General features: G+C 32.4%; 2 protein-coding genes across 2 annotated transcripts; one reads left to right on the forward strand and one right to left on the reverse strand.

Annotated features, from left to right (window-relative positions):
- The first annotated feature begins 6,193 nt into the window (after positions 1 to 6,193).
- Positions 6,194 to 10,504, forward strand: LOC104100160 (ACT domain-containing protein ACR10). Its single transcript, XM_009607332.4, has 6 exons — positions 6,194 to 6,540; positions 7,620 to 7,838; positions 8,055 to 8,160; positions 8,603 to 8,939; positions 9,476 to 9,760; positions 10,147 to 10,504. Exons 1-6 carry the CDS (start codon positions 6,387 to 6,389, stop codon positions 10,282 to 10,284), a joined length of 1,239 nt encoding a protein of 412 aa, XP_009605627.1. The 5' UTR covers positions 6,194 to 6,386; the 3' UTR covers positions 10,285 to 10,504.
- A 2,052-nt stretch (positions 10,505 to 12,556) lies between these two features.
- On the reverse strand, positions 12,557 to 21,217 carry LOC104100161 (uncharacterized). The gene is made up of 13 exons (XM_033657111.2): positions 20,925 to 21,217; positions 20,178 to 20,315; positions 17,414 to 17,495; positions 16,673 to 16,749; positions 16,451 to 16,566; positions 15,739 to 15,847; positions 15,530 to 15,646; positions 15,357 to 15,448; positions 15,172 to 15,238; positions 14,827 to 14,908; positions 14,505 to 14,596; positions 14,268 to 14,411; positions 12,557 to 12,857 (listed from the first exon to the last, which is right to left on the reverse strand). The coding sequence occupies exons 1-13, from the start codon at positions 21,177 to 21,179 to the stop codon at positions 12,711 to 12,713; spliced, it is 1,518 nt and encodes a 505-aa protein (XP_033513002.1). The 5' UTR covers positions 21,180 to 21,217; the 3' UTR covers positions 12,557 to 12,710.
- Positions 21,218 to 23,211: the final 1,994 nt, after the last annotated feature.

A 23,211-nucleotide genomic window follows, 5' to 3' on the forward strand; every position in this document is an offset into this window, starting at 1 on the left:
CTTATATTCTTATATTGCGGTAGAAATCGTCAAGCAGGGTGAAAATTCAATTTCCTGTCACACTCCGAAACTCAAATGATTTAATATAAGGAAAGCATAACCAATTACAAAATGTGTTTTATTAGATGTAAGAACCTGAACCTTCTTTAATTAATAAACTCATATATAATAACTAGTTAATGAGATGTATGTGATTTTAATATGGAATTAATATATATTTATATTACATTGAAATAAAAATAGTGAAAAAATATTAAGTCAAGTGTAACATTCGTAAATGTATAGTACTAAGTACTTTAATTTAATAAAGAATAAAATAAGGAATAAATAATTTATTTGATTACCATATGATGTGTATATATATATATATATATATATATATATATATATATATATATATATATATATATATATATATTTTATTTTCGCGCACTACCTTAAAAATTAAAATAGCAAGTAAAATTTATTAAAACAACATGATATATTAGATCATATTTTCATAAGATTAATATTCTTTAAAATTACTCGCACATCGCGTGGGTTCTAACACTAATTATATATATGACAACTTAGCCGCCACCTCTTTGCAATTTTGTCAATAAACTTTACATCTACAACTTAATAATCACCTCTAAAAATGCCCAGTTCTAATTATTTCTGTTTTTAGAATTGTTTGCCCCCCAAATTAAAGTATAAGAAAATAAAGAAAATGAGGTAGACAACATCCTTAGTAAGAATTATATCAACATGAAATGTTTCAGTATTTAATTCTCCATGTTGGAATTTTATGTAGGCAATTAAGGGAATTTCATTAAATATATAGTATCATAGTATTCCTGTCATTTTGATTTCCCCCCCCCCCCCCCCCAATTAGTTAGTAACATTAAATTAAAGTGGTTGTGAGAAATGTGAAAGCAATTCTAGTCCTTATTATAGGTGGACTAGTCTTAATCTTTCATTTTCTTTAGCACATATGAGTAGACAATGTGTCCGTGACTAAAAAGTAGTAACATATTTTTTAAACAACCCAAAGATTTGTAGTGTTTTTTTGTGGTAAAAGTTTCTATCTTAAGTCCCAATGATTTATTGCTCATTGACTATGTTCCAATAATCATTTATAGTAGATGTACTACGTGGTACCAATTCCCTTGCGCTTAGCTACTCTTTTAGTAGATTTTCACTTAAATAGTTGTTTACATAATCGTGTAAACTAAAAATAACTGATGAATATATAGTATATGTATAACTTATGCATTATATATATGTAATCATGTATAACTAGTATATATTTTATGTATACCAACAAGAAAATTAAACAATAAATATGACCAGCTATTTGTATAAAAATCCCTTATTAATTTATAATGTCACTCATTTCAAGACTCAAGATTGGCGAAGAGTATTATTTAATAGAGTTTGTACTTTGAATTAATAGTTGAGATATTTGTAACAAAAAAAAAATAGTTTAAAAACTGTTTCTTGCCAATGGTGTGACAAGTAGTTTTTTGAAGAAAAAAAATCACTAAAAACCAAATAAAAGTTCTTGTATATAAATAAAAGAAATAAAGAATAGACATCTTTTTTTTTTCTTAACAAGGGTTAGACAGATAAGTCATTTTCACCATCATGATAATGTTCAACTCTAGCCTTTTGCAATCACACATCAATGTATGTGTTCTTGAATCGTTTCATCCTTAGCGGCACGAAATATCTTAAAAGCATAGATGAGGAAAATTTCCAATTTTATAGAAATTAAGATATACAAGTGAAGTTACCCTCTGGGGTAGCCGAGTTGGTTGAGCAACGGACTTTTCAAATGGAAAATTTAGGGTTTGAAAAGCACTTGCATACTTTTTCGGTCGAGCTTGTCGCATACGCTTATCTAGTGTGATTTACTCTTCTATGTGAGTTGCAGGCTATTATATCGAAACGAGATTTACTCTGTAGGCACCTGAATTATAGCGGATGTGGATTCCCTTGTTAAAAAAAGAAGAAGATAAGCTTAATAAGTGTTCATCAAGGATTGATTTTATTTCAAACTAAAATTTCAAACCCTGTCACTAAAAATCACTTTCAACTTGGTAGCATTCAATGTTGGAATAATTTAGGGCCAAATTTCTAAATCTTTATTCTTGAAAACATCCGGTCTTGAACCAGACTAAAAGCAGATGCAAAAACATTAGTACTTCATATCTCCTCCTTAGTTTAATAAGCGACGGGTAAAAGTTTACTCACACTCTTTATTTACCCTATTTACGTACTTTAATTTTAGCAGTTAAAAATTACATTAAGATTATATAGTAATGAATGAAAGATATGTATCTTACATTTGTTACTTTGATCGAGTTTGAGTAATAATATTTATTGAATGATAGATACATAATTGGAATAATGAATTACGCCCCGCTTATTATTTACTCGCAGAGACGGTTTCAAAATTTGAACATTATGAGCTCAAGTTCGACGGGAAGCCTTGGAGTAATGTAAAGTTGTTTTTGTGTGATTTATAGGTCACATGTTCGAGACGTGAAAGCAATCACTAATGCATACATTAGAGTAGATTATCCACACCACACCTCTTGAGGTGTGACCCTTCCCCAAACCTTGCATGAATACGGAATACTTTTGTGCGCCGAGTTACTCGTTTTTTTATAAGTTCAAGTTCAAAATTCTATTACAAACTCATTTGATTGATGGGTTCTCAATCTACTATTTATACTCAACGTCTCATAAAATAGAACATGTCGTAAATATTGAGTTCAAACAACCAAAATTCGCTATTTTTCTATGTTTTCCTATTTCTTTGTATTTGTATTACAAAATTATATATATATATATATATATATATATATATATATATATATATATATTAATTTAGAACTCAATAAATGAAAAAAATTAGAATTCGAACTCATAAGATTCAAATTCTAGCCCCTTTCTTAACTTCACACTCCCCTTCCCCATTTTTTTTAATAAAGGCTATAAAACATGAAAAAAATGCATCATATACAAAAATGTTAGACGATTTGTCTACTTTTATTTGGAAAGGGATATGAATCTAATCCTAGTCCTTCCACTTTCACATATATTAAATTACAAGCATGATCATTATTGTATTATAAAGCAATGAAAATGGTACAAAACCCCACTTGTATTGGGAGCTTTTAATACCAAGTTTCAACCTCTCACTGTCAAAAAAACAATTAATTTTTAATCCCACCATAAGAACTAGATCTAGTGCATACTTTATTTTATATTGAATTGTCATTTTATTAACTTTCTTACAATATGAAGCATTAGAAAAACACCATAGGAAGGAACAAAGAAGTTGTGCACTACTTAAAATAGGATTTGGGCCACCCTCCACTTTAATAAATGTCATTATATGGCCGTCCTCAAAATAATAGTCCAAAAAATATATTTTTTTTGTATTTTTTTTGTATATATATACATTTCTATATAATATATATAAAAATATATTAAATTTTATATATTTCTGCGACTACCAAATATAAATAATTTCGAATATAAATAATTTCGGCCGACAGATTAAAAGTAATATTTGCCCTTTAATATCCCTCTCCTTTTTATTCTCCAACTTTATCCTAAGATCAAGATCCCATTCATACTTTCTCCAATATAAACAATTCAATTATTGATATTACATAATCTTGTTATCCACTATGACCTCACCTCGCATTTTTTCCTTCTCATTTCCTTTATACATTGGATGAAATTTAACAGCTAAAGAGTGCAAGCAATTTTCGTACTTCTTTGGATGCTTTGTTACCAATAGATATGTTCCAATCTCAAAGCTTCTGTATCAACTCGTTTTAATAGATGAGGGACAAGGAGAAAAAATAAAAGTAAAATTGATATTACAATCTTTTTTTCCCTTTTTAATTAACTAGTCATTAAATCCACGACAACAATAACAATATAAAGTATTAATTCCGGACGAAGAAAATTCCTTTTTTTTAGCCAAATGAGCATTATTTAAAACAATAAAAAATATAAAATTGATTAGTTGGTTTGTGACCAAAAATTGAGTAGTCATTAGGATGGAAAAATTATATGATGATCAGCTTTTTTCCTTTTAGTTTTTTATTTTGAAAGTGTTTTCATTAATATTATTTTTAGAAAAACAAAATTTATCTTCCAGTTTTCTTGTAAAGTCCGTCGAGATAAGCACGTGAGAGGGGCCATCAGAAAATAAGACACGTGATCGGCGGCTAAAAAAAGTGTGTGGGTCTGACGAGAATTCACGATATAATTGAGTTCCAAGTTATCCGCAAATGAGATTTTTAAAAAAAAGATAATGCATTGACCTAATAAAGTATATAGTCAAACCGACAGACATAAAACTAATGATATTTCAATCCTTATCAGTTGTCATTAGCCACGTGGGGTTTTGTAGTGCTTTGCTTCCTATCCTCAATTTGAACATTTGAATTTTGCAACTGATTAATCACTTTAAATTTTTGTTAGAAAATAAAATTTAACTTACCAATATAGTATACCCTTCGTTCATTTTTACTTGTCAACTATTTACTTTGCACATCACTTAAAAAATAATAAATAAATTATATTATTTATCATGATACTCATATTAATTGGTGTATAGTTTTAATGAATTTGGAAAATAATTTGAAATGAGTAATTAATGCTAAGGGGCAAAACAAGAAAAATATATTATTTTTCTCTTGATATGTGAAAAGTGATAAATAAAAATAAAAATTTATTTTTAGAATGCTTGACAATTAAAAGTGAACGAAGGGAGTACTTACTATCTTTTTTCAAAATTTCCAAATACTAATTCAAATTAGCGGACTCAATATTTCTAACTAAGGTATAACAAATTTCAATTTATTTAGTAGAATACTGATAAGGTACTTACTTTCGTACAAGTGTTGCATGCTGTCGTCAGTTCGTATCGTGAGATGTTTGGTCGAGTTTTATAACGAGCGAAACCCTCATTTTATATTGCTGAGATATGCGTCTAAGGAGAAAGTCTTTGCGACCGAAGTGAGCTTAGGAGTCGAGTTACTTGCCAGTGCTAACATACTTTTTGTACATCATACCTCTGATAAGCACATGTGCAGCTAAATTGAGGCATAATTATTATTGATAAACATCACGTATTGAAATGTATTATTTTAGACATAATATATATATATATATATATATATATATAAAACTTAAATTCATCCAGAAGTAGCCTTCCAATTCTCGCTTGATACATTTGGAAAAAAACATTATAACTAGTTTTAATAAATTTAGATATAAAAAGTAGTATAAAATTTTATTTCCTAGAAATCCAGCTAGCTACTCGCATATTTTAAAGCCCTCTCTGTTTGTACATTTCTTCACCCCCACATGTTTGGTCACTGAAAATTACTCTCCTCCTTACCAGTCCTAAAACGATAAATAAAGAAATATAAAATGAAAAGAGGAAAAGTAAAAACCAAATATACACGAGAAAATGATAAAAATAGTCCTTTTATGTTTGGAGTAGGTTCAAAATGACCCTCAAATATTCCATTGAGCCTTTTTGGTATATGTCAAACATTTAATAAAGCTGCCTTATACCACACTCCTTGGGTACAACCCTTCTCCTAAAAGGAACGGAAGATATTTTGTACACCAAGCTACTATTTTTTTTATCTGTTAAATTTAGTGAAAATTATAAAATAAAAAATATTTAAGCATAAATACTAGGATATACTATCAAATCCAGAAATTACAACATAAAAACTGCACCGAACATTAAAAATAAAAAATAAAAATAAAAACTTGCACTTAAAAATTGTACGAGACACCAAAAATAACAAAAGTTACTTTAGATGTAAAGGGCAACCTGATGCACAAATTATTAACCTGAAAAATAATAGTACACCATGGGGTGTGATGTGATATTTTAGCCTAATGCACATTAGTGATTGTACCTTTAAATGTGAGTTCACATTAACTTTTTATTTATAATCTTCGTTAAATTTAACAATCAAAGTCTGTCAAATATTTGAAACAAATTAAAGGTGCTCATTCTCAACAAATCTAAAGGACCAAAATTGCTAAAAATATATTTAATGGGCGATCTTAAACTACCCCAAAAATAAGAGACCATTTTTTATTATTTTCTCAAATACCCACCAAGAAAATCTTAATATTAGAAACATCTGTAAAGAACAAAACTAAGCAAGCAGAGCTATATGTAGAGGAAGCAGAGGTAAAACAAAGAAAGAAGAAGATTCTCTTTTCTCCTTTTAATCTTACAGAAATAAGGGGCTGCAGCATATTCTTGAAAAAAAAGAGATTGAATCTTTATTGCGATTTAGTTGGTGGAAAAGGAGGAGAAAACAAAGAAACTCCTCCTCCATAGAATATAGATGGGAATATTGTATGATGATGTAGTGCTTGTGAATCACTCAGAAAGAGAAGGAGACCCAAGTGTGATTACTGTTAATTGTCCAGATAAAACTGGCTTAGGCTCTGATCTTTGTCGTATCATTCTCTTCTTTGGTCTCTCTATTGTCAGAGTTGGTATGTTTGCTCTTTCTTTTATCTTCTTCTTGATTATTGCTTTCATTTTTGTGTGTGTGTGTGTGTGTGGCAGAGAGTGAAAAGATTCAATCTTTCTGGATTATATCTTTCTTGATTATTGCTTTCATTTGTGTGTGTGTGTGTGGCAGAGAGTGAAAAGATTCAATCTTTCTTGATTATTGCTTTCATTTGTGTGTGTGTGTGTGTGTGTGGCAGAGAGTGAAAAGATTCAATCTTTCTGGATTATTGCTTTCATTTTTTTTTTGTGTGTGTGTGTGTGGCAGAGAGTGAAAAGATTCAATCTTTCTTGTTTATTGCTTTCATTTTTGTGTGTGTGTGTGTGTGGGGCAGGGAGCGAAAAGATTCAATCTTTCTTGATTATTGCTTTCATTTTGTGTGTGTGTGTGTGTGTGTGTGGCAGGGAGCGAAAAGATTCAATCTTTCTTGATTATTGCTTTCATTTTGTGTTTGTGTTTGTGTGTGGCACTGAGTGAAAAGATTCAATCTTTCTTGATTATTGCTTTCATTTTTTGTGTGTGTATGTGTGTGTGTGTGTGGCAGAGAGTGAAAAGATTCAATCTTTCTTGATTTTTGCTTTCATTGTGTGTGTGTGTGTGGCAGAGAGTGAAAAGATTCAATCTTTCTTGATTATTGCTTTCATTGTGTGTGTGTGGCAGGGAGTGAAAAGATTCAATCTTTCTTGTTTATTGCTTTCATTTGTGTGTGTGTGGCAGGGAGTGAAAAGATACAATCTTTTTCTGGTATAATCAATCACTTGTTGAATTTCTGAAATTTGGGTGAGAGTCTGCTGGTACTGAATTTGTGAATGGAATGCTTATGTTTTTCTCTTAAACTGGGATTCTATGTTGCAAAGGAGAATTGAACCTACTGGTTACTTTTGGTGTGTGTCCAGCCCTTCGGACCCGCGCATAGCGGGAGCTTACATCGGGCTGCCCTTATTTTTTAGTGGAGTGAAGAGAGCTTCTCTGTGTGTCTGGAGAGTGGACATATTTGTAATTTTTTCTTCTTAAATTTTGATCTGTAATTTGCCATATTAATATTTGATTCTTTTGTTGAAGATGTATCTACCGACGGGATATGGTGCTACATAGTGTTTTGGGTGGTGGGAACACCAAAGACAAGGTGGAGTTTGTTAAAGAAGAGATTGATGGGAGTTTGTCCTTCTTGTTCATCTGCCTCCAGCATATCATATTATCGCGCTGAGTTACAGTCGCCAAGCCCTCCTGATGTCTTCCTCTTGACGTTTTGTTGCTACGATCGAAGGGGCCTTTTACATGGTAACTAATTTGAACCTTGTTCTTTAAACTTACTGCACAATGCTTTTTTCTTTTTTTAAAATCTAAAAAAGCGTTATCTCTTTAGCTGTTTAGTTTACTTATTTAAACAATTTATGCCTCTGGTTCTTTGTTGTTGGTCGCAACCGGCTAGCAAATATTTTGTTCGAGAAGGTTATCCGCTTATGCCTGTAGTAATTTTTCCAAAAATTATGGCAGATATGACGGCTGTACTTTGTGATCTCGAGCTTACAATAAAGAAGGTGAAGGTATCGACTACTCCAGATGGAAAAGTGATGGACCTGTTCTTCATCACCGACACAAGGTTCGGAAATAATTGGTCTCTTAATGTTTTTGCCGAGGGGAGCCTTGGAGCAACAGTCAAGTTGTCTCCGTGTGACCTAAAAGGTCACGGGTTCGAGCCGTGGAATCAGCCACTGATACTTGCATCAGAGTAGGCTGCCTACATTATAGCCCCTTGGGGTGGGCCTTCCCCTGGACCCTGCATGAACGCGGGATGCTTTATGCATCGGGATGCCTTAATGTTTTTGCCCATGATTTGTAGTTTCTTAAGACATAAATCCTTTTCTGCTGCTCTCTCTTCTCTACCTTCCCTCCTTTCTGAAGTATGTTGTCTGCGTAGTAATTTATTGAAACTTTTAGCTATCAAAATCAATATAGACCTTCTTTTTCATTTGTCAAAACTCAAATCGTATTTTGGTTAACATTTGTGTAGTCCTAATTCGTAAATGAAAATGTTTTATCAGAGAACTTCTACATACAAAGAAGAGACAAGAAGACACATATGACCAGTTGAAGTCTGTTTTAGGTGACGCGATGATTAGTTTTGACATAGAAATGGTTGGATCGGAAATCACCGGTTGTTCTCAAGGGCCATCATTCCTTCCTGAAGAAATTGCCGAAGACGTGTTTAGCTTTGAAATACTTAATGAACACCAGAGTAGATCTCTTGCCTGCAATAAAGCGTCTATCGCCGTTGATAATTTATTGAGCCCTGGTCATACTCTTGTCCAGATTGTTTGCCAAGATCATAAAGGTCTTCTATATGACATAATGAGGACGCTGAAAGAGTACAATATTCAGGTACAGAAATATCTTTTCTAAGAAAAGTCTCGTGTTTATCTGCGTAGAGAATATATAAAATTGCTCGATAACCGTATACGTGGTGAACACCAGTATGCCGTTCAGAGATAGGGTTTGAAGTTAAAATTTGACTATTGACTGATTGAGTAAACCTATATAACTTCTTTGCATTGTTTGTTTGTGAGATTTTTAAATATATATATTCACCATATGATCAGCGGCAGAGCCACCTTTCGCCGAAAAATTATATTGTATAGCTAGATTAAATATTTATTTTTATGTATATATAATATATGTTGAATCCCCTTAGTTTCTTCGTGTGTTTTGTTTCTTTTTTTGATATCCCTTGGTGAAATTTCTGACTCCGCTACTGCATTTGATGTTATTAAACATCATCATTTGCCGTAGAAGTGCAAAATTTGTTGCTCAAATAAAAAACTTTTCTTCTTTTTGATGTGTTTGCTCCTCATGTACCCACAATGATAATGAACTAAGGTAAACCTATTTTCTCACCAATTACTTCATTGTTACATCAGATATCATATGGGCGGTTCACTTCGAAAACTAAAACAGAATGTGAGCTCGACTTGTTCATAATGCAAGCTGATGGGAAGAAAATAGTTGACCCTAGCAAACTGAATGCTTTGTGCTCACGTCTTCAAATGGAACTATGTCGTCCTCTTAGAGTAGCATTGATGAACCGAGGTCCTGACGCAGAATTGCTGGTTGCAAACCCTGTCGAGTTATCCGGAAAGGGTCGGCCAATCGTCTTTTATGACATTACACTGGCTCTCAAGATGCTCAATATTGGTGTCTTTTCGGTATGTCATGATGTATCACTCTACGCTTTACTATTACCGTCGTCACTCTTAGCACACTGTATCAAACTAAATCAAAAGATAAATTAGCAAAAAGAGCAGCCCGGTGCACTAAGCTCCCGCTATGCGTGGGGTCCGGGGAAGGGCCGGATCACAAGGGTCTATTGTACGCAGCCTTACCCTGCATTTATGCAAGAGGCTGTTTCCATGGCTCGAACCCGTGATCCTTGCCACATGGCAACAACTTTACCAGTTACGTCAAGGCTTCCTTTCTCAAAAGATAAGTTAGAAAGAAGAGAAAATGTTGCTTGTGTTAATGCTATGTGGCTTTTGTATTTTTAGGTTCTAAAGTTAGTAGTCTTGACTTGGCTGCTAATTGCATTTTTCAGGCAGAGATAGGGAGATACCTGATCGGTGATCGCGAATGGGAAATTTACCGAGTCTTACTGGATGAAGGGACTGGCTCGGGTCCCCCGAGGAGCAAGATTGAGGAAGCTGTCTGGAAGATGTTGATGGGTTGGGAGTAACAACCAGTGGCCAAGCTAGAAAATATTTCAAGGGTGTTCAAACTTGAACAAGAAAAATAAAAATTGTAGAGAGTGAAGCTTGAACCCGCGACCATGAGGCACTCATGACCACCCTTTGCCACTGAGCTATGATTCTTCATTGTTTTAAGGGTGTTCAATATGTATTACATGCATGTAAATCCAAAATTTTATCTATATACATAGTGTTAATTTTCTGACATTTTCCTACGAAGGGTGGTCAGTTGACCACCTTTGCTACACTGTAGCTTCGCCCCTGGTAACAACTACTGAATGTACAGTTCTGTGTTCATAGCAAAAGGCTCATTTGACTCATGTGCAGTATACTTGTATTAGTTATACCGCTAGGTGTGTCAAAGTTTCAAGTCAAGATTTTGCAAGACTAACCTTGTAGAATCATGTTAAGAATGTCAACAAGTTAGATTTTTCTAGTGTAGTTTTTAGAATTGTATGTATGTACAGGTGATATAGTAACCATAAGATGATGTATTTCACTTGCCTTTTGGCAAGGTAGTGGCTCCATGTCCATGTTCATTAGTAAGTTTTTCAGGTCAATTAGTGTAAAGTTAAGCACCCCAAGGCAATGGGAGTAGATCGGCTCGCTTGATATGAGGGATAAGGGATAATTAATCCCCGAGATTATATTTGAGATGAGTTTATCTCACGTTTTGTTGGGATGAAATCGTGGTATAACTAATTCCGAAATTATAATATTATTTTTATCCTTATAAAAAGGTGCGATAACATAATTAATCATGGGATGTGACCTGTTTTCCGACCAAATAAACCTTAGGGGTTAAGGAAGAAGAGCCAATATGTGGATATTGGATGGTACTGCTGTTTGCTGCATCCATCATATATATATATTTTTAATGTAATGTATAATGATTAGGTGAAGCAAATTCAGCTAGGTATTGGTATCCCCTACTAATTCTATTTATGTTTTCGACTAGATAAAGAGAAAAGTTATAGTAAGTTACTTTTAGCAATAAAAAAGAGATTCTCTCACGACCCTTACGAGGTAATAATGAGTTAAACTACTTGTATTGGCTAGAAGTCAGCTCCGATAAACATGATTTGAGCTGCAATAAACATGATTTGATTCTATTATGCTACTAGCAGTAGACATATCGTGAATGATAAAAAAGCTATATTTTTATAATAATAAAAAGACTATTTAAATTCATATTCGAAAAGACGATTCATAGAATTTGTTTAATTATGATTAATTTTCTAACTAAATACAAAAAATTAGCTACGCTAATATTGAGGGTAGTTAATAACTTAATATGTTGGTATCCCCTCCTGCAATCTGTCCTTTTTATGATTGGAAAAAGCTCCAAACCAGAACCAACTTTGGGAAACATTTGTACAAATGTTATTTCTCACTTTATTACTGAAGTTGACTGCCTATCTGTCGTTTTACACAATTACATCAAGTCACATAAGAGCCAATTTACCTAGGGATTATATTTTTTTATTATTCTTAGTGAAATATGAGTTGATGTTACAGCAGTAATTAAAAAGTATCTATCCTACAATTTATGGTTTAAAGTTTGTTCACCCACTACCAACAACTAATTAATGTTATGAGAAGTACTCTTTCATTTTTAATTAGAGGTCTCAGATTCGTTTTCTGAATATGAAATCGTCTTTATTAGGAAGCGTTTTACCCCTCAATATGGAATTTCTCAACTCGAATCCAAATTTAATCAGATCCCAAAGATATCCGACATCAAACGAAAAACCCAAAAAAAAAAAAAATTGTTCACCATTTGATAGAAATCTAGCAACTTTGGAAGTTAGTCATGTTCCTTTGAGCGACAATAGTATGTTTAACTAGAAACTTAGCAATTTATGCATTTGAAACTTTACTATTTAAGCGTTTAGACAATGTTTGGTTAAAGTTGAAAAAAAGGTATTTGAAGTTAACGTTTAAAAAAAGTATATGAATTTATTTATGTTTGGACATATATTTCACTAAGAAAAAGGTTGAAGTATTGTGACACTTGAAATAGTAGTATAGCGCGAGCTAGCCACTTTTTAGCCTTGTAATTAAAATATAGCCACAGTTATGGAAGCCAGAAAGATCGGGAACTCTGCTAGTCTTTACCCAATAATTTATTTCTCATGATTGATTTAAGAAAATAATCAGAATTGCATTCGCTTACAATTTTTTACCATAATAGTTGTGTTCAAACCAAACGAATTACTAACAATTCAGACACAGTAAATAGCAGGAACAAAAATGGAGTTTAAATATGCAAGATGTGTAGATTATAATGACACATTAAAAGGCAATGAAAAGTGGTAGAATAGAATGATTTTGCATATAATTTACAGAACCATAAAACTACAATTTGATATTGAATTTCATTTCTTTTGTTTGATCTAAATATTGTGATTCTTTATAGTTTCCAATAGATACCAAGTCTGTGCAAGATCCCAGCTACTATTGCCCAGAATGTAATCTCAGCAAATATCACATACAATAAAGTTCCTACTCTTTCTGACTTCCACACGTCAAAAAATACATGTTGTTGAATCCAAATAACCTGAAAAAATACAAATGAAAAGAAATTATTACAATCTTCTCAATGTGAAGTAGCATAAAATCATTAATATTCGCGGAAACTACTAAGTTCTCGTATCTTAACTACAGATCAGGACATGATCAATAAGTAAAAAACCTAAAGGGTAGTCCGGTGCACAAAGTATCTTGCGTGCACGTAAGGTTTGGGGAAGAGCCGTACCCCATTGGGGTATGACGTCAGGGGCGGCCCAACCTCATCGGAGGCCTAAAACAAAATCTTAATAAGAGGCCTAAAGCAAAATCTTAATACACACACACACACACACACACACACACACACATATATATATATATATAAATTATTTAATGAACATCGTTTTTAAAAAAATTAGACAAGTGAGGATGTGGAATTAAAAAAAATGAGAACTTAGTTTTATAAAATACAGAAAATTAAATGAATTTAACGTTGATTGCATCACAACTGAAATGGGAGAACCCAGAAAACATAAGTGACTCCTTTTTTTTAGTAAGTCTCTTTCTATATTTGGTAACAATTCAACTTTAGATTTTTTATTTTACCATTAATGAGATGATTTCTAGCCCAAAAACTTCTATGATTTATTTAAGATTACAAGTTTCAAAAACCTTCCTTTATTTCATAAAATCCATGTCCAGTCAAACACTTTCATGTAAATTGGGACGGAGAGAGTATAATTTATGTAAGAAAAATAAATAATAAGTTATATTATTAGATATAGTTACGTGACCAACTAATGAATAGAGAAATATAATTAAGTAAAAAAGTAAAATAAGATTGACAGAAAACTATTTTAGTTATATTAATTAGAGGAAGAAATCGAGTTATTAAAAATTAATATGACAATAAAGAAATAAATTTATCAATAATAAAAGATAATTATATAAATAATATACTACTATATATAGAGAATACTAGTAATTTTAGGGCCCTTAAATATTTGGGGCCTAAAGCAAGTGTTTCACTTGCTTTAGGATTGGGCGCCCGTGTATGACGTATGTAGCATACCCTGATGCAAGCATCAATGACAAGAAGTAAAAGACTTAAAACTTTAATATCCAAACCTAAAAAAATATATGCATACATACAATACACTGATACTGCTTGACAATACCAACAGCAACAAACCCAGTGAAATCCCACAAGTGGGGCCTGAGGAGGGTAATGTGTACGCAGACCTTACCCCTACCTTATGATCGATACTGCTTGACAACATTGCAAAATATATATCAAGTTGGAACAAGAAGTAAAGCCTCAGAACATCTAAACCTCTAAATCAAACCTCTCGTACAAGTCGAGTTATGATAAAAAGCCGATACTGTTTGTGTAAAATTCTGTGTACGCCACTGACTAGACATTATTTCATCGGTGCTAGCAAGGGATGATGTTACTTACAAGGTTGTTATCTTCATTCTTGAAAAACCATCCATTTATGAATCCAGCAAATATGCCTTGTGCTCCTAATACAAATATCAGCATTGCATTCATTCCAATCCATTCTAGCCACACGAATGGCGTTCGCTGTCGCCAAACATCAATCTATGTATTCATTTTCCAAAAGCAAATTCTTAGAATAAAATTAGAACAAATCTTGGCTTTAAGTTGTTTAAATTGCAGCATTGGCATGTGTACCAGTATATAGAATCCTGAGAATACAATTCCAGCTACACCAGCAGTGAAACAAACATAGCTAAAACTGTATAGTTGCTTATTAAGAGGAATTGCTGCAAGAGAAAAACAGAACCAAAAACAGTGTTAAATGTCTATATTAACTTTTCAACATAACCAGACACAAAATATTTTCTTGATCTATGTTGCGCGGACTCTTCAAAATACTGCTGCACCCGTGTCGGATTCTCCAAATATACACTGCTTTTGGAGAATCCGACATGCACCCGGCAACATTTTCAGAGAGTCCGAGCAACATAGTTCTTGATTATATTGACGAATTTACCATCTGAGAAATGAAGAATAAAGGCTATGATAAGTAAACCAAGCCCCATTGAAATCCATTGTTTTAGCCTCTCACCATGACCCTGAAACAGAATTTAATCCATTCCAATTGCTATTACATTCTTGATCGAAATATTTAACTTATATACACTAACAAGAAACAAATTTTTAACCTGTCGTAACAAGTAATTTGCTCTATTTTTCATGTTACAAATCCCACTTTTTATGGATGATTATCTGTACTTATCTTTTATGTGACCTGATAATCTATGAATTCTTTTATACCGTCAGTATATAGAAGTCAAACTCGTGATATAATGAATTCTTGAAATACCAATATAATTACCTTGAAATGAATCAAGACATGTCCATAATGGATGCCAATGGTACCAGACATGATAGCTGAAATTGTACTAAAAAGAGAGGAAACAGAAACTGTGCTTAGCTGAAAACAATTTGAACAAAGTATCAATGCACCAGGTGAACTCTGAGTTCATTTTTATCGAGTCGTTTGTGGTTAAATAGACAAACCTTAGCAAACCTTCAGGTTCAAATGGAGCGCGACACCAACTAGGAGCATTGTCGCGAAATGGACCTGAAGCTGGATAACTCAATGTGCAGGCCTAAATATATTATCAATAGCCTATTAGTCACTAAAATTTAGCAGTTTCAAAATAGTGACTTTAGCTCTGATATGTTGTGACCTTCAAACGCGCCCAAACAGGTTGATTATAGAGATGATTGATACCCCAGACTTGTCGATCCACATAACCTACTGCATTACAGGCAGGTCCTATATGCCCTCTCATCCCACATTTTACCTGAAAATTTCAGCTAACAAGATTTAGTTATGTACTGTTATGATTAGTACTATTTTAATTAAGGATCAATAGTTTGTTTTAACTCTGCATACATTGTATCTTTCAGATATATCTTCATGGTGCACTACAAAGCTCCAGTCGGGAACATAAAGACCATATGTTGTTGCCATGTAAACGACGAATGCAACGAATCCTCCAAGCCTGCAAACGACGAAAATAAGATCAAGTTCTATGGAATGGGAGAGTTTCACATTTTCTTGATTGTTGGATATTATAGAGAAGGAAATAGATGAATAGATAGGGCGAAGCAAGCTGAAGGAAGTTCGTGTTAGTGGCCCTTATTTCACTAAAGCAAAAAGGGAGAAAGTTAGACTTCGGATCAGTTTCTTAGTAAAAGATAAGGCAAGAAGCCAGGATGTAGTAGCTGCGCGAGAGCTGTTGCACCATAGGGCCTCCGTTTTCTTGCAATCCGGTGAAACTGTTATCGAACCATTTCATGTAATATTTATTAGGATGGAATAAGTAAAGAATCAAGCTATAAATCTCAATTTATTTGAAACACATAGGATTCAATGCTTATCTTAGTTCCTATTTATTAAAACCATAAGTAAAAAACGGGTTGCTTGGTGCACAAATCATCCTGCATTCACGCAGAGTCTACGAAAGGGCCGCATCCCAAGGGGTATGATGTAGACAGCCTACTCTAATACAAGAGTGAGTGACTGCTTCCTAAACTCGTGAATCAATTAACATTTAACATGATAAATGTAATGGTATAACAAAGAGGAAATTGTGCTTGCTTACCATTGCCATTTATAGGCAGTGAAAATAGAGAAATGACCAGGGCTTAAGGTTGTAGGCCTCAGCTTGGTAGTTAAGATCTCTATTAGAGCTACTACAAAGTATACCAAGGCTATTCTCTGCCCAAATTGTAACCAAAAAAATTGTATTAGATAAAAAACAAAACTTTCAATTTCATAAAATAGCTAAAAATATTTCCAGAGGAAGAATGAAAGAGGTTTAGACCTGTAGAATACCACACCATCTGATTATCTTCATGTCCACTCCATAAGATAGATCATATGGTGCATGGGAGTATCCTCCTGCATTAATGCATACTCATTCTTATCTATCTAGAAAAAAAATATAATTTCAGTTTGGTCTGTTGTTCTTTTAACCGAGGGTTTATCGGAAACAACTTCTCTATCTCCTCGAAGTAGAGGTAAGGTGTGCGTACACACTATCCTCCCCAGACCCCCACACTGTGCGAATGCACTGGGTATGTTATTGTTGTTGTTGTTGGTGTCTGGTCTGTTGGAGCTAACTTATATACACTGATATTATAAAGAATTTTACATTAAAGGGTAGCCCGGTGCACTAAGCTCCCGCTATGCGCGGGGTCCGGAGAAGGGACGAACCACAAGGGTCTATCGTACGCAATCTTACCCTGTATTTCTGCAAGAGGCTGTTTCCACGGCTCGAATCCGTGACATCCTGGTCACATGGCAGCAACTTTACCAGTTACGCCAAGGTCCCCTTCTGTTTTAACAGGTAACATGTCTTATTTGTTAGGTTATTAATTCCTTTTTATGAATGATTACATAATTATCATTTAGTTGACCTATTTACACTGTTAATGTATAGAAAGTTAAACTCTTTCAGTTCGTACATGTACTTTTGCAGTTTTTCTAATTTTGTCTTTGAAGTTATTAAATTTTTATAGTTCATAGCTTGATCAACAGGAGGTTCAAAATTTGCAGTTCATACCTTGTAGAATAATTCCCCAAAAGAGAAGCTTCAGTGTCCTTAGTGTTACTTTTCTAATTGCAGCACTAATCTTGGGAACTCTCTGAAAAGTCAGAAATAGCTCCATTAATTAAATAAGAAATTCATACAATTGTTCTAAAACTACACTTTTACAAAAGGGAAATTTACGCAAATAGCCGGCCAAATTCACTGTTTACTTTTCTAGCCAGTATACATAGATTGAACACTAATTATACACAGTTATACATATATTATAGATGGATCTTCCATATATTATACATTCTTCCATTATTTTTAGTTTAAGTGGGTGGGTGGGAGGCTATTTAGGTTAATTCTTCTTTACAAAATGTGAAGTTGGACCAAAATCCACCTAAGAAAGGGATGGAGCTGGCTAGTGTTAGCCCAAAAGATAAATGGGCCTAAGAACTAGCCCAATTTTCTATTGGATGATCCAGGCCCAGTCAAAGAGGTCTGAAATAGTGGCGGGTCTAACAAATTGGCGGGTATACTAGGATAGAGAACTTTACATAACTGTCACAGTTTAAAAGAAATATAATAAATTCTTAGCATAAAACCTAATATTACAGTTGTGGCACGAAAATATTTATATTTGTAGCACACAGTTCCATTAAAATAGGAATAGTAATTATTAATTCCTAAACATAAGCAATTTGAATGGAAAGTCAATAAGTTTTTGTACAAAATTCATGCCTTTTTTACTCTTTATCTATTAACTTTCCTTCTTTTTTTTCATCTTCTTAATTTTTTTTTCTGCCGAAACCAATATATTTTCTAAATTTGTTCCATTCATTTTCTTTTTTAATTATCTTTCTTAAATTTTTCTCTTCTTTCTTTCCTCCTTTCTTAACATAAAGATCTACTTAGATAATAATATATGAATATATACAAAACGTATATATGAAAAATATATATTGAATTAACACATATAAAATATACAAAAAGTATACATAAAAAATACATCTTCAATTAAGATGACACTTTGACATGTGAAATATACATAAAAAAAATATCTTAAATTTAATTAAGATGGCATATAAATATACAAAAAAATATAAATAAAAAATATATCCTGAATTAAAATGGCACTTGACATATAAAATATATTTAAAATATATATTAAAAATACATCTTAAAATAAGATGGCACTTCACAAATAAATATACAATATTTATATACATAAAAATATATTTTGTATTAAAGTGATACTTGATATACAAAGTATAAAAGACGTATAAATCAATACATCTTGAATTTAGGTGGCATTCACATATGCATCAGATTTTCAAAAATAGAGTGAAGAAGATGAATGTTGGAAAGAGAGAATGGAGATGGACAAAAAAAGTACTTTCTGTGATTAGTGAGTCAGTTAACTTATTAAATATTGAGCTTAATTTTTATAATATGCTAATAATAAAAAAAATAATGTTCTTTATGGAATAAATAATAAATGATGCTATTTATTTTTTTAAATAATAGTTAAAAAAGGATCAAGCGTGTAAAAAATTGACTTTACATAACTGTCACAGTTTAAAAGAAATATAACAAATTCTTAGTATGAAACCCAATATTACAGCTGTGGCACGAAAATATTTATATTTGTAGCACACAGTTCCATTAAAATAGGAATATTAATTATTAATTCCTAAACATAAGCAATTTGAATGGAAAATCAATAATTCTTTGTACAAAAATCATGCCTTTTTTTCTCTTTATCTATTAGCTTTCCTTTTTTTTCTTCATCTTCTTAATTTTGTTTTCTGCCGAAGCCAATATATTTTTTAAATTTGTTCCATTCGTTTTCTTTTTAATTATCTTTCTTAAGTTTTTCTCTTCTTTTCCTCATTTCTTAACATAAAGATCTACTTCGATAATAATATATGTTAATATATACAAAACGTATATATAAAAAATGTATATTGAATTAACACATATAAAATATACATAAAAAATACATCTTCAATTAAGATGACACTTTGACATGTGAAATATACATAAAAAAATATATCTTAAATTTAATTAAGATGACATATAAATATACAAAAAAGAATATACATAAAAAATACATCCTGAATTAAAATGACACTTGACATATAAAATATATTTGAAATATACATTAAAAATATATTTTAAAATAAGATGGCACTTCATAAATAAATATACAACATTTATATACATAAAAATATATTTTAAATTAAAGTGATACTTGATATACAAAGTATAAAAGATGTATAAATCAATACATCTTGAATTTAGGTGGCATTCACATATGCATCAGATTTTCAAAAATAGAGTGAAGAAGATGAATGTTGGAAAGGGAGAATGGAGATGGACAAAAAAAGTAATTCCTGTGATTAATGAGTGAGTTAACTTATTAAATATTGAGCTTAATTTTTATAATATGCTAATAATGAAAACAAAGTGCTCTTTATGAAATAAATAATAAATGATGCTATTTTCTTTAAATAATAGTTAAAAAAGGATAAAACGTGTAAAAAAAAAACTCATCTGGGATATAGGAAGTCTCGTGGACCAATAAAATATTGCCAATGCATTAAAAGGGGAGCCACAAACTATTTCAATAGCGGGATAAAAAAAACTTTCAAATTAGTTGTGACTTGTCAATTTGTTACTTGAATTTTTTTGAAAGATGAAGAGTTACATTGCTATATGTTTTTTGTACATTTTAATTATTTAAGATATTATTGGTTAAGTCAAGAAAAATAAAATATAAAAGATGGTGTACCTTTAAGGCAAGAGCAATTGCAACCCCAACAATGAAAAGAAAGAATGGCATTACAAAATCAGCCAATGTGCATCCATTCCATGGCGAGTGATCGATACGCGCATATGCTCCCCCAGCATCATCTACCAATATCATTAGCTGTAAAAGTTTACCAGAGAATTTAGCATTAAAAAACTTCAAAAATCATCGGAGTTTAATTTCTATACAATGACAATATTGCATAGTATCAGATCACTTAATTGAAGGTGAATACGGGTTCAAGCCGTAAAAACAACCACTAATACTTGCATCAAGGTAGGTTGTCTACATTACATCCCTTAGGATATAGTTTTTCTCCAAATCCTGCATAAATGCGAGAGACCTTGTGCACCGGACTGCTCTTTCGTTCAATTCGCTTAGATGATAACTATAGACAACCTTCTATAAAAAATGAAATTAGTAAACTAAAAATTACAATAAATTACATGCTATAATATGTTAGAATATACTGATGATTAAAAAAAGGTAACTCGGTGCATAAATTATCCCGCATTCACGCAGAGTCCGGGGAAGGACCTCACGACCAAGAGGTGTTATATAGACTATTTGCCCTAAGACAAATACTAATGACTGCTTTCACGGCTCAACCCGGTGGCCTATAGGTCACACACGAAAACAACTTTACGTTCCAAGGCTACATTTCTAGAATACACTGATAATGTGTAAAAGAAATTTTACACCATCAGTGTGTATAAGTTAAATATATACCACTATGGTGAGGCCTCGAAATGCATCTAATGTTGCAACCCTTTTACTCTTCTGCTTAAGAGGAGGTTCTTGTTGTTGTTGTTGTTGCAATGGCTGGTCCAAAATGTTTTGCTCATTTTCATGACTAACCAAATCTTGATTACTAACAATCCTAGTATCTTTTTTCCATTGATTATCACTATAATCAATCTCTTCTTCACTAGTATGTTTCTTTTGATTGCCAAATCCTTCTTCTAACTTCTTATGATCCTCCATATGAAAGCTATATATTCACTAGGTCTCTCTTCCTTTTCTTTTTTTTTTCTCTCTCCAAATAACTTGCATGAATTTATACTATATGAAAATGCAGCCTTAATAAATTATATAGATAAGTGTATGGAGAAATGGACAATGCTAAAATCAATGCAGGCCATTATAGCTTCTAATTTGGACGGATATATAGAAAAGTTTTTTCTTTTTCTAGTGGAAATGCTGAAAAAGAAATTAGACGGATAATCTCTGTTGATAATTCATCGATCGAAGAAATACAATTAGACAAATCAAGAGCTTTCTCTGGAGTAATTAATTAAATGAAGACAGAAAAAGAGTGTAAAATCGGTTGCTGTGAAAGATATATACCAGACATAGATCACTAATTCTTGTTATAGAAGTTGAGTAAAAAGAAAAAGAAAGGGACATTGATTTGTACACTCGTAAAAACCAAATCATTTAGTAACGTTAAGAATTTAACTTCTGCATATTGACATAGTATAATTTTCTTATACCATCAGGTTAAGATGATCTACAACAACACGTAACTTTCTATACTAAGTAGAGTATAATTTAGTACTAGAGAAAATAAACTCTCTATAATAAGTAGAGTATAATTTAGTAGTAGATAAAATAAAGTAGACGACATGTGTTAAAATGCCTAGTGCAATTACATTGTCGATGTACATAAATCAAATCCTTATACAGTCAAACATCTTTATAACAATGTCGTTTGTTTCGACATTCTTAAGCTGCTATAACGAAAGGTTATTATAGATAACTTATAATATAAGATAAGATGAAAACATCATAGTAAAATGTTGTTACAAGAAAGACTATATAATCATGCCTTGCCAATTTTACAGCTGAGCATTTCGCAATTGAATCAAACCCCATGGGATTGATAGGAGAGTAACTTGTTTATTGAGTGTACAACAACAACAACAAATCTAGTGTAATCTCATAAGTGGGGTTTAAGGAGGGTAATGTGTACGCAGACTTTATCCCTATCTTTAAAAAGGCAGAGAGATTGTTTCCGATAGACTCTCGGCTTAGGAAAGATGAAAGGAAGGACAACAACAAGCAAAACAATCGGAAAGACAAAGCGAAAATATAAAACTAATACTAGGTAATGCAATCAAAAAACCAAAATAAAAGCAACAACAAGTAATAACAGAAGTCAAGGAATATGAAAATATATAAATGACACTAAGTAATGTACTAAAGCTACTGTTACAAACAAGGACATCGCTCGGCTAGCTAACCCTTTACCTTTATTTTCAACCTCCATACCTTCCTATCCATGATCATGTCCTCCGTAAGCTGGAGCAATGTCATATCTTGCCTAATTACCTCTCCCCAATACTTCTTCGGCCTGCCTCTACCTCTCCTTAGGCCCTCCAAGTCCAACCTCTCACACCTTCTCACTGGTGCATTTGTGCCTCTCCTCTTCACATGTCCGAACTAGGGGTGACAAACGGGTGGGTCTAGTCAGATATGGGTGATACAAAAATGGATAAATTATCCGACCCGATCCATATTTAATACGGATAAAAAATAGATTAACTGGCGGATAATATGGATATCCATATTATTCATGGCTTCTTGAATATGATAACTTTTGGGAGAATTTCTAGTCTTCCAAACTTGAGCAGCCTCAATTTGAGGCTTTACAAATGTAAAAGTTAAACTCATTAGTTATCCATTGATTTTTTATTTTCTAAGTGGATAATGGCTCTTCCATATTTGACCCGTTTTTAAAAAGTTTATTATCCAACCCATTTTTTAATGAATAATATAGATGGATAACTATTTTCTTATAATCATTTTACTACCACTAGTCCGAACCATCTAAGTCTCAACTCCCGCATTTTGTCCTTTGCAGGGGCCGCGCCCACTTATCCAGAATAACTTCATTTCTAATTCTTGTTTATTGAATGTATATATAACATTATGTACACTTTGTTTCTGAACCAGTTCTACCATTTGACAGCTTTTGGATGTGGGTCAAACTCATGGAATCGCAGTTATAACATAC

This window comes from Nicotiana tomentosiformis, chromosome 7 (assembly GCF_000390325.3).
Source record: "Nicotiana tomentosiformis chromosome 7, ASM39032v3, whole genome shotgun sequence".
Taxonomy (NCBI): Eukaryota; Viridiplantae; Streptophyta; class Magnoliopsida; order Solanales; family Solanaceae; genus Nicotiana; species Nicotiana tomentosiformis.

Coding starts and splice junctions, on each gene's coding strand:
- LOC104100160 (XM_009607332.4), top strand. CDS start 6,387: ATGGGAATATTGTATGATGATGTAGTGCTTGTGAATCACTCAGAAAGA. Junction 6,541..7,619: donor TCTCTCTATTGTCAGAGTTG/GTATGTTTGCTC, acceptor CTTTTGTTGAAG/ATGTATCTACCGACGGGATA. Junction 8,940..9,475: donor TGAAAGAGTACAATATTCAG/GTACAGAAATAT, acceptor TTGTTACATCAG/ATATCATATGGGCGGTTCAC.
- LOC104100161 (XM_033657111.2), bottom strand. CDS start 21,179: ATGGAGGATCATAAGAAGTTAGAAGAAGGATTTGGCAATCAAAAGAAA. Junction 20,316..20,924: donor TTCGAGGCCTCACCATAGTG/GTATATATTTAA, acceptor AAACTTTTACAG/CTAATGATATTGGTAGATGA. Junction 14,412..14,504: donor TCTCAGGATTCTATATACTG/GTACACATGCCA, acceptor ATGAATACATAG/ATTGATGTTTGGCGACAGCG.